This window comes from Gobio gobio (assembly GCF_949357685.1).
Source record: "Gobio gobio genome assembly, chromosome: 6".
In the NCBI taxonomy this organism is placed as follows: Eukaryota; Metazoa; Chordata; class Actinopteri; order Cypriniformes; family Gobionidae; genus Gobio; species Gobio gobio.
Window position 1 is genome coordinate 32,662,325 of NC_137102.1, and position 11,314 is coordinate 32,673,638.

The 11,314-nt window shown below is 40.3% G+C and overlaps 2 protein-coding genes across 5 annotated transcripts in view; one reads left to right on the forward strand and one right to left on the reverse strand.

Moving 5' to 3' along the window:
* Nucleotides 1–7,678, forward strand: part of wdr33 (WD repeat domain 33) — a 50,772-nt gene extending 43,094 nt beyond the window's left edge. For all 4 annotated transcript variants that reach the window (XM_079820029.1, XM_079820031.1, XM_079820028.1 and 1 more), the window contains 3 exons: nucleotides 1,858–2,052; nucleotides 5,082–5,105; nucleotides 6,125–7,678. In XM_079820029.1, coding sequence (XP_079676155.1) covers nucleotides 1,858–2,052; nucleotides 5,082–5,105; nucleotides 6,125–6,294 — 389 coding nt within the window. In that variant the 3' untranslated portion in view covers nucleotides 6,295–7,678. The remainder of the gene's footprint in view (nucleotides 1–1,857; nucleotides 2,053–5,081; nucleotides 5,106–6,124) is intronic.
* A 1,778-nt stretch (nucleotides 7,679–9,456) lies between these two features.
* On the reverse strand, nucleotides 9,457–11,102 carry sft2d3 (SFT2 domain containing 3). The gene has a single exon (XM_079820034.1). The coding sequence runs from the start codon at nucleotides 10,981–10,983 to the stop codon at nucleotides 10,309–10,311; it is 675 nt and encodes a 224-aa protein (XP_079676160.1). The 5' UTR covers nucleotides 10,984–11,102; the 3' UTR covers nucleotides 9,457–10,308.
* Nucleotides 11,103–11,314: the final 212 nt, after the last annotated feature.

The window sequence follows — 11,314 nt, forward strand, 5'->3', positions numbered from 1 at the left end:
TATATTTCAAGGCTATATTCAGGTGGATCTTTTTGAAACATGGGCTACACGTGATATAGTGTGTCCACATGTGTTTTAAGACAGCAGTTGGGTCATTATATTAACAGTAAAGCAGTTTGGTGTTTTTATTTTTCTTAGGCCCGTAGTGTACTCTTAAAGGTCCCATGGCATGGCATTTTTCTATTATTTTATAATGTTTCCTGAGGTGTACTTATATTGTTAGTATGATTTTTACATCATAAAATGTCATAATTTAGAAATAAAAGGCATTTTTTCTATACTGCTGTTTGCCCTGTGGCTGAAGGCCCTGTTACAAGAGGCGTGTCTGCTGTGAGACTTCAGTAAAAACGCCCACTGTTGTGATTGGCTGACATCTTTGCATTTGATATGAGCGGAGGGGGCGTGGTTTAACGAGGTCTACGAGGCACGAGCAGGCACGAGCTGCTGCCAGAGAGATGGATGGACCTGAGTTCACTTCACATCGGTTCTGTCAGTCTCAGTTCAGTGACTGTTGTAGTTATAGCATATACTTCAGGTTATTAGTCTATTTCTAGTCGGAGGGGCTGTCACTCATGTCAGAAAGTTAGTAACTTTAGTAAATTATGGATCAGCGCTGACTGGAGACCCGAACCGTTTAGAACGATTCAGTCCGATTTGGTGAACTGATTCGGTTCACTAAAAAGAACCGGTTCAAAAGAAAGATCGTTCGCGAACCGGACATCACTAATGTACCAGAGACTGAGCTCAGCGATTGCTAACAAAGTTATTTATAGTAACTACTGAGTTATGAGAGCGCTGTCAGTCAGCGCGAGTTTATTGTGTTTGTATTTGAGAGTTCTGAATAAACACGAGTCCCAGTCACGGCGAGTCCGTCTTCATCATTATTACCAACTTTGTAACACATGCAAAGTACCATTACAGCTGTCGAGATGAACAAGTTATGAGTAAGTGTTGATAATACCATTATTTTTAGATATGTTCCTATCATATGGAAAGCGTCAGTGACGCGCATTGAGTACACAGCGCAAACAAAGACACAACAGCAGTAATCGAATGTAATCCAGTTTATTGTGGGAATAGCTGGCTAGCCTAGCCCAGATACCCTAACGCTTACCCCCCTTCTGCTTAGTCTCGCGCCGCGTTTGGTGCCTCCGCTGTGGGCCAGATGCAGTACTGGGGGTCGGGGATGTTGAAGGCCGAGCCTCGGCGTGTGTAAGGTTTATCTCTAAAGATGTGACTCTGCTGATGTTGAGCAGAAACGACTGTATGCACATTTTAGAACCGATAGACGCGACGAGGACGTACAAAAACACTGACTCACAAGATAGAAAACACGAAAACACCGCTCTGTCGGGAGAGAGAGAAGCCGCAGCGTGTGCACGAATAATAAATAATTAGCTACACATAAGAAATCACTGATCACAGATCAGAAGGAACTGAAAAAAGACTTCTGTTTTCATTTGTACATCCAAACACTGAGAAACTGCCAGCGTTCACTCGTTCACAAGCCATGATCTCTCGAGCGTTTGCATGGGCGTGCCAGATTCTCTGGGCGGAGGAAAGGGAGGTAACCGTTCCTGCTTGGACGTCAAACCAGGAGACTTCAGGATTGGCTCGTCTGGCCTGTCATTTTCTCAAAGGCAGAGAAAGACAGCCAGAACTCGGGTTTACACCGATCAACATTTCTATCCACTTGGGGACAATATTCAGGCTAGGGGAACTCATATTAATGTTGAAAAACCTCATTAAATGAAAATGTCATGCCATGGGACCTTTAACTTAAGCTTTAAGTAAAGGCATAGTTCAAGCTTAACATCAAAGATCCAATAAAATTCATGTTGTTGTGTGTGTGTTCAGGTCATGAGAGTTATCGGGATGGTCAGCGGCCAGACCACAATGTACATGACAGTCCATCTCCAGCCAGTAGAGAGCGTTCCTCCTCTCTACAGGGTATGGATATGGCCTCGCTGCCACCACGCAAACGGCCATGGCATGATGGACCAGGCACTGGTGACATGGACTCTCCTGGTGCAGTGCCTGATGACCGAGCAGGTGAGGGACGGACAAGTTACAATAGCTGGGTTTCCATCCAAACGTGAAGCGAATCTTTTCAAAGTTCACAAAAAAAGAGAAAAATACAAATGCGAATTAGGTGCTTTTTCATTCAGTTGTTAGAGCGGACAACTGTGGTATTGGTAACCTAGTAACCAACAGTAAATAAAACGCCATCAGCGGAAACAGTAGTGATGTGTCTTACGCGAACAAATCAGCTCTGAGCCGGCTCCTTTAACCCTAAAGCCATCTTTTGGACAAATAGGACATCTTTTATTTATTTTTATATACCTACCTTAATCTGAGCGGTACAAGACTTGGCTACTTTTCCTACGTTTGCCACCTGAACACACAAAAAATAAATTGACTCGATTCTACAATGTTAAGTGCTTGAAAAAAAAAAAGTTCTTAATCCTGCCTTCGTGGACAAAAATGGGCACCCATAGGAATGAATGGAAAAAACTGTCATTCCAAGCATTTTTTTATTTTTTATAAAAATCAATAAATCCAACACAATGCAGATCATACATACACACAAATGAAGGAGTGAGCCTATACAACACACACGCACACACACATTCAGACACGCACATCCATAAAAGCATTGCATTGAAAGCCATTGAATGAGCCTATAACAGAGTGAGTTTTATTTTTTTATTTTTGTCAAATAAAAAACAGTCACTCACACATACACAAACAAAGGAATTAAATGAGCCAATAACTGGGCAATTTAAAAAATAAAAAGTAAAAAAATTGGTTTACAGAGTTCAGCCCATATGCAGCCATAGAGTGCCGAAGTCATGACGTCACTTTGTAGGCCAAAACGCGGAAGTGAGTTAGCATTTTAGCCCTTCCGGTTCCCTCGCCCTAAAGTCTATGGGTTTTTTGAATGGGTTTTTGCTAAATCGCCTGAAATAAGGTCTGTGGTTAACAAAGCCTCTAAATATTTTCACGTTTTGATCTATGACATAAAACACATTAGTTAAAACCTGCTTTTGATTTTTTTTTTTTTACTTTATTGTGTCTTAAAAACGGTGGTTGCTAACAAGTTGCTAAAAGGGACTACATCCTTTGGCGGGGACTTTAGACGTCATCGTGACAAACAGGCAATCTCTCACTAGCCTGCGTTTCAGCCTAAGAATGAAGAACTTATGTGGCGTGAATAAATCGCGCTATTCGTGCAAAGTTGGATGCTTGAACATTTGGAGTTTACTCTCTTCACATGTTCGTCTCGTTGAGAAATGGCTAACATGGGCTGTCTTTTTGTGTTAAAATCTACTGTTAATGTGTGACAAAACGTAGTTTTAAGACTTTTCAGTCGATAATGTAGTTGTTTAAAGCTCAAATCTGTGGTTTATTTATAAGAAGAGTGCCTATTTTAACATTTTATCTGGTGTTCTCGGAGTTGTGAGCTCCAGTGGGTCAGCGGCGCTCCGCGCTTGTTTACCCGCCGAGAGTAGACTTTCCTCGGCTAGTCCTTCTGACGTCTGCCGCTGGCTCTGATGTCTCTGTGGCGTCCCCAGCTATAATTCGTCTTGTGTAGATGTAGCGGCCGATCTTTGGTCTCATGGATCTATAATTTGTTCCCTTGCAAATCGTTTAGGCTGAGGGCAAAGTGAAGTTTCATTACTTGTTTATTTTTAGGCTATAACTGTACGTTACCGTTGTAAGTTAGCCGACTAGCACTGACTTTGAATGTTTGACTGAATTGTTCGCTTTATTTAATGTATAGCTTATTATACATTTTACTTGTACTTTTGTATTATTGATCATACATAAACTTGCATTTAACAAAAAGAGACTGGGTTGTGTTTCATGTCATTTAATGTTATCATAGTGATAATCATATTGTCTGAAAAAACATTAACAAAAGATAAATCTCAGAGAGGCACGCATAAACAAAATTAGTTTCTAACATTTTTGGAAAAAACTAATGGGCAATATTTCTCATGAAAAAGTGGATAAGTGTTCATGCACAGCGCAGATCATAATGAGCGAGCGTGTTTTTTAAATAAAGTTTGAGAAGCTTGATGATGACGTTGATCCGCAACCATGGTGTGCTGTAGTCCTTTTATAGCCTACCGTTAGCATTTTATATCTGACGGCTTTATTTAAGCTTCAAAATGTATACATTTTGGATTCATTTGTAAAGATTATCTTGATAGACAAAACGTGTAAGGGTCATAACTCTTTGTTGAACACAGATCTTATTTTTTGCGATTTTCCAAAAGTCTATGGGGAAAATGCATGGCTTTTCGATCGAGGGATCCCATGCGCCGCTAACTTCCGGGTTGGCCTACAAAGTTACGTCATAACTTCGGCACTCTATTGAGTTCTATTGCCATCTAGTGGCTATTGATATTTTAGCTTTAAAAAGAAATTAATACCATCATAGGTCACCAAAGTCACTACATTTTTAGGTTTTGGCTCTCTGGACTTGCTGATGTTAAAGTTAAAGAAATATTAAATATAACAAAAATAAGCATATTTTACATTAAAAAATATGGTACTTTTAGAGGTAATTTCATTAATACCCCAAAAATCACAAAAAAGGCATAAATTGATAGAATTAATTTTAACAAAGATGGTGATATAACATTTATAAAAAAAGAATTTTGGAATCACATTTGAAACCTTCATGCCCAAATGTGTCCACGAGGGTGGGATTAAGGGCTGTTATGTGATGCGTTTGGGAGCTGAAAGAGCCAGCTGTTATTACTGAGCTGAGCCAAATGATCCGATTCCCTAAAAACAGCCCTCACGTGGATTTAATGTTTTCTACATCAGAATTTATTCGGCAAATGCGTTTCCATCTCCCATTATTTGCATTATAACTCTTTTTTTTGTCAAAAACTACCTCAAGCGAGCGTGTAAACTTATTTGCAAAATTTGGCGTTTCCATCACTCGTTTCTGATCCTATACTTCAAAATGCGCATTAAAAAATTATGGAAACATAGCTAATGATTTGTTTTAATGTAAAATGCATAATATGGCATTCTGCATACTAATATTATCCAATTCATTACAGGTCGACCGTCACCAAGAGATGAAGGTAGGTATGGGCCTCCAGACAGAATAATATTATCCTTTCACTGTTTAGTCACGTCAAGTAGTCACTAGCTGAATGTTATTTTAATGTGTATGTGCGTGCAATCGTGTGATGACATTACATGATGACAATTCGAGCCACGAACGCTGTGCTAAGCTGAACATAATTCCTATCTACCAGCTCACTTAGCACAGCGTTCGTGGCTCGACTTGTCGAGACTGTTTTCCAAGATGGCTCCTGTCTGTATACGCGTAATGTACTGTCTTTTATAAAGTATCTTCTTATTAAACTGTTTGTACACTAACAAAGTTCATAATGCTTTGGTTTGCATGTAGGGACCCTCATTATGCTACCGTGTTAGTGTGAGGCTATTTTGAGCCTTGTTAGTGGTATTAACTAGCGATTTAATTTGACTTAATATGTGCCCCATATACTAGCGTTATAAACTAATCTGTTTTTAGAGATAAAACTCTTTACATTAGATTTTCATGAAAACGCATCCCAGAGAACGATCTACTTGGTAACCGTGTGTTAATTACCCCTAGGTTCATTTTTCACCGGAGTTGTCCTTTAAGTGAAACATGTGCATCCATATCAATCACATGCCAAAGATTACTAAATTTGACTGTTTAAAGAGCCAGAAGTGGTACTAAATGAAGAGGCGTTTGGGAGCTGAAAGAGCCAGCTGTTATTACTGAGCTGAGCCAAATGATCCGATTCCCTATAAACAGCCCTCACGTGGGTTTGAATCAGAATTTATTCAGCAAATGCGTTTCCATCTCCCATTATTTGCATTATAACTCTTTTTTGCACAAGTCAAAAACTACCTCAAGCGAGCGTGTAAACTTTTTTGTGAATTAAGGGATTTTTTTGTGCTAAATTTGGCGTTTCCATCACTCGTTTCTGATCTGATACTTCAAAATGCGCATAACAAAAATTATGGAAATATAGCTAATGATTTGTTTTAATGTAAAATGCATAATATGGCATTCTGCATACTAATATTATCCAATTCATTACAGGTCGACCGTCACCAAGAGATGAAGGTGGGTATGGGCCTCCAACACGGGGAGGACGAGGGGGTTGGGGCCGTGGTGGGCCGCCTAACCCAGGTGGTCCTGGTCCCAATGTGGGTCCAAATGTCAGACGAGGGGCTCCACGCGGTGTTATGAGAGGAGGTCGCGGGCGGTAGTAATGGTCACGCCTGTCTCTCTGGGCACAAGGAGGCAAAACCACAATAAGGACAGGGGACAACAAAGGACCACACATGGCAAAAATATCATCTTCCTTGAGGGTCTGAACAATTATGCAGGCTTGGACAGATGTCTGGAAGCACTTCAGTATAAATCATCGTGGAACCCTAATTGGTGGCAAAGGCTTAGCCTTTTCTCTATGATGTATTAGACAGAAGGTGGTGGGTACCAGTTATCCATGGCCAAATGTTTGGCTTATGATGCCTCTTGCCACCTGCTTGGTGTACTCGTGATGCGTGGGATTTGTTCTAATCTTACGTCAATGGTGAGAGTAATAATTAGGGGCACATCATGGTGTGACAAGAAACATCTCTTGTAATGGACTTCTGTTTCTGGTCCAAGAATCTTTGTGATGCATGGTACAACTCTCTGTAGATGCTTAAGAGACATCCTTCCCTGCACTGAGCAGCAGACCTGCTTTGTGATTCACTTGTCAATGGCAACTGAATTTGTACCGGCACCTGAGCCCCCTGTGTCTTTTCTTCTTTTGGCCTAAATTATTCTGATGTATAAAACACAAAACACATTGTGCACCATTGAATTCCTCAGTCAGATTCTGTCAGTTAGCAAATGCAAGTCAATCTAGGTAAAGGCCTCTAGGCATCATCTTGAGGACTGTCTATTACTACAGAAAACTGGTCTTTTGAATGTTTCGTTCCCCCAGTGACTCTGCGCTGTTTATTTAATTTCATTTTTATGTAAAATAATGGAGATAATCTTTCTGTAACATTACCAGGCTACTCTGAGAGACGAAGCTGCAGACTTTGTTCCTATGTGTACAGTTTGTCACAAAATTGTCATATTGTTTTGTCCTTTTTTTGTATGAAACTATAATAGAATGTGCAAAATTTATGTAAACTCTCTCTGCTCTTGTCATTACTTTGGTTTCACCCACTCCTTTGTGGTTTTATTACACTGATATGAAGTCTTAGGAATGTCAGTCCAGCTTCTGGAGATCGATGTTCCCTACAAGCATAGTTACACAAGACTGAGATCCTCTGTTGGTCACGTCTTCTCTGTGTGAATTTGCAAGTCAGTTCACAAAACTTTAAAAAGCCTGAGCTTGCATTTCCAGTCTCCCACAATTGCATGGGTATGATTGGAAGTCAGTGGAGCAAAACAAGTCTAGCATTAGACTTCGTTAGTTTCAATCCACCTTTACATGCATGTATTTGTTTAAATGACCTCCAACGCCTTGATTGATTCAGGTGTGTTGTTTAGAGTTCAATCAAACTTGGCAGGAAGGGAGAACACAAGGAGAACAGAGCAGTCCTGCTTTGACCTGATAAAGCAACAATAAATCTCTCAAGCTATCTCTTTTATAGTTTTTGTCCTAAAATTTTGGGGTTTTATTGTGTGTTGTGTAGATCTGCCCACACAACTCTTTCATGAAAAAATTTAAACCATGTTATCTGGCGAAGCATCATGGAAGTCGTAAATTCTTCATTTGCAGTGTGTTGCAGGTGCGCAAACAGGGAAAACTGTTTTGATTGGCAGTTTTGTTAGTCATCCAGGGGCCTGTACCATGATGGTAGTTTAACAAACTCAGGGTTACAGGATTAGTTTCGAGTTGACAAAACCAAACCAATCTATTTAGGCTTTGCTGGTCCCATGATGCTGATCATCAGCTTTCTCTGTCAACTCGGGCTTTGATCCTGAGTTTAGGAGTTTAGCTGTGACATCAGTAGTGAACAGCCAATCACATGCTGTGGATCAGTGAAACTTCTCACGAGAGAAGCAGTGAGATTAATTTCTCTCTTCTGCAGAATATTACACGATTGAAAAATATTAAGAATTTAATCAAATTTACACAGCAAGAAGAAAAGAGCTGTCTATGAAAGAGGACAACTTAAAGAGAAATCTTATACGTCAACGCAAGTAAAAGTTATAGTTTAGTTGATATATATAGAGAGATTTTAACATTTAAGCTCACATGTAGTAATTTTTATAGCTTTATTTATTGATTTTAAAGCTTATTTGTATGACCTTTTATATAGGCTATTTATATTAATTTTAACAAAGTGCCTATAAATGATTGATTAACCAGAATGATACATGTGTAATTGATTATGGGTATAATAATTACATAAACGATATCTAAATCATTCAAAATTATTATTATTATAAATAAGCATGGTTAAAAGCCAGACGCTTTAGTCTTTAAAAACCATTTGCTATGTAGTAACCTTTAATTTGGAGTAGAAAAAGGGGGAGTGACTTTATTGCATCAGAGGTGTGTCCACAGCAATTTCAGTTTGAGATCTCTTATCCAGAACATAACCTGCCCTGGAGCAGGTTAGCCGTGGAGAATAAGTTACTATGGAGATGAACACTGCTAAAAGGCAAACCACTTTAATGGTACCTAAAACCCAGGATTGGCACAAACTAATCCTAAACATATCTGGCTAGCCAGCTAAACTGGCTTCATGGTATAGGCCCCTGGAATCTTTTTGTTTCGTGCTTGGTTACAACAACACCACACTTTTTCAGTCGAAAATTCTATTTGGGTTCTATTTTTGCTGCATCACGTCGGGTAGCCCTGCTCACACTGATATACGACTTGACCAGAGAACTACTGCTCGTGAATATTAATCAAATCAAATAGAATGACTATGTCTTGCAAGTTTAAAAAGGAAACCATTACAATGATTGTAGACATTACGATGTCTGGAGAGCCATCATGAAAATACAAAGTGTTTTATACAATATAATGCACTGTGAGAGCATCCAAACAAAGATCTCAACCACACTGTTCTGTGATTTGTGATTGTTTAATGTCCGACATGCTTTTTTTTGCCTTCATCATTGACTGACACATTACTTGCCAAAAAAGGTTAATTGTCAATAGTGTAGTGATGAATGAGAAACTGCACACACAGAAGTCACTTTCAACCCAATTAGCTTTCACAGCTTTATCACAAGTGAAATCAGCATCACTTAAACTTGAGTGTGCGGATTACTTTTTGAAATTACAGGATTTCAGAGAGCAGTGGTAAATGTGCCCGCACCACTTAAAGCTTCATAATCACATTTCAGTATGTTTTATAGAATCGTTTTCTTTTCCAAATGGAGGGAAATTATATTAGTGGTTCTTAAGGTGCTGTCACATTTACCATTGCCCCGGTGAAATTTCATAAGCAAAATCCAGTCATTTAAAAAGGAATTCAAGCAATCATACCTTGGCTGAATCCAAAATCGCCCCCCTAAACCCTCACTTCATTGTTAGTCCACTAATACAGTTCACTTGAAGGAGTGAATGAAAACGAGTGAATTTGGACAGCTGTTGAATGTACATAGGCTGTACACTCATTATTGTGGTGCACTGTGGGATTGAATGTGTAGCCTACTCGATAACGTCCTCTATGGTTTCGGTCACCACTACAAATGGCTGTCCCTTCAAATAATGCCCTATTTGAGGGTATAGGGGGCGATTTCAGATTCAGCGCTTGATTAGCTCATTTTCAGTTGTGTTTGATTAGGATTGGAACTGAACTCTGCAGGGCAGTGGCCCTCTAAGACTGGATTTGAGGAACCCTGACCAATCATGGGAGACGTGTGTGCAAGGATAGAGAACCACTACTATACAGTTTCGACCATTGTATGGGATACAAAAGTGACCTGTCCTTAAATCAATGGCTTATCTTGCTTCATACCTAAAAGGGCATGATGTACACAGAATATTGTTCTTCAAGTTTATTTATAAAGTTAGGTTTCAAAAGCAGTTCAGAAACGTTAAAAGGAAAGTAGTAATTTATGTCTTGGTCGCACATATGGTCCTTGACCTTGACAGAATGAAAATTACAAAATATCCCCATCCACAGAATGAAGGCTGCTCGCACTGTATTCCTCTATACAGACAGAGTTTCACAATTAAACACGGCTGTACCATACCAGTCACTCCAAAAAAAAAAAATAGTTTCCATGGTAAGAATTGTCTGTTGCCTAGTCTGTGGTCATATAGGCATGGTCTTGCCAGTCATAGTTCGTTTAATAGCGGACGCTGCCATGCCACCCACAAACCTCATCCCGGCACTCCCACCCGGCAACAAAGCCACGATGTAACCCACAATAGCAGCGATCTGAAGGCAGGCTCCGAGCGCGGTGAACAGCGTGCTGTGAAGGCTCAGCGCCGCGTACAGAGTGCCCACCAGAGAGCACAGATACACCGCGCCTCCCGCTGTGGGAGTCGCGATGAGTTTACTGGGTCCGCGGAGGATCGCCGCCCCGAGGAGCGCGAACACAGAGCCGAGCGACCACAGCAAAGCGAACTTGCGCGCCTTCAGCAGGAGTAACGGAGCGTAAAGTGCCGACAGTCCGAAACACAAAGTAGAGAAGAAAATACACGTTCCGAACGCGATCAGCCGCTGGGATCGACTCAAGCCCGGCAAACATGGATCCGGTTCTGATGACCACGGCCATGAGAAGCCGCTGCTCGATCCTTGGCCTGATGACGGTCCGCGGCTGCTGGGCCCTGAGAACGGACTCGACCACCGGCCGAACCAGCACTCTGGCACCGAAGCGGCCTCATTAATGTCAATGGTTGTGCTGGAACTGGACTGTGATATCGTCTTCGCGCCGCTTTTAGACTGAGCCAAATACTCCTGGAGCTGTCTGTTTAATTCAGCCATTATTCACTCAGGAGTATGTGGAACGAAAACAGGAAGTTGTGGCGCTGTGATGACGTCTCGCAGTGACGTTCCAGTACACGACGGAAGTACAATTTTAATTAAATAACTAGATAAAAAAGTTCGTCGAGACAAACTTTAAGTTGGCTTGGAAAAGCTAGACCAGAAAGTTTGAAATAGTTTGAAAAGTTTGAAATAAATAGTTTGAAATAGTTTGAAAAGTTTAAAGTTTGAAATAGTTTGAGTTTTAGTTAGTAGTTTAGATAGATAGATAGATAGATAGATAGATAGATAGATAGATAGATAGATAGATAGATAGATAGATAGATAGATA

Bases quoted from the DNA above. Each gene is read 5' to 3' on its own strand.
- sft2d3 (XM_079820034.1), bottom strand. From the start codon at position 10,983: ATGGCTGAATTAAACAGACAGCTCCAGGAGTATTTGGCTCAGTCTAAA.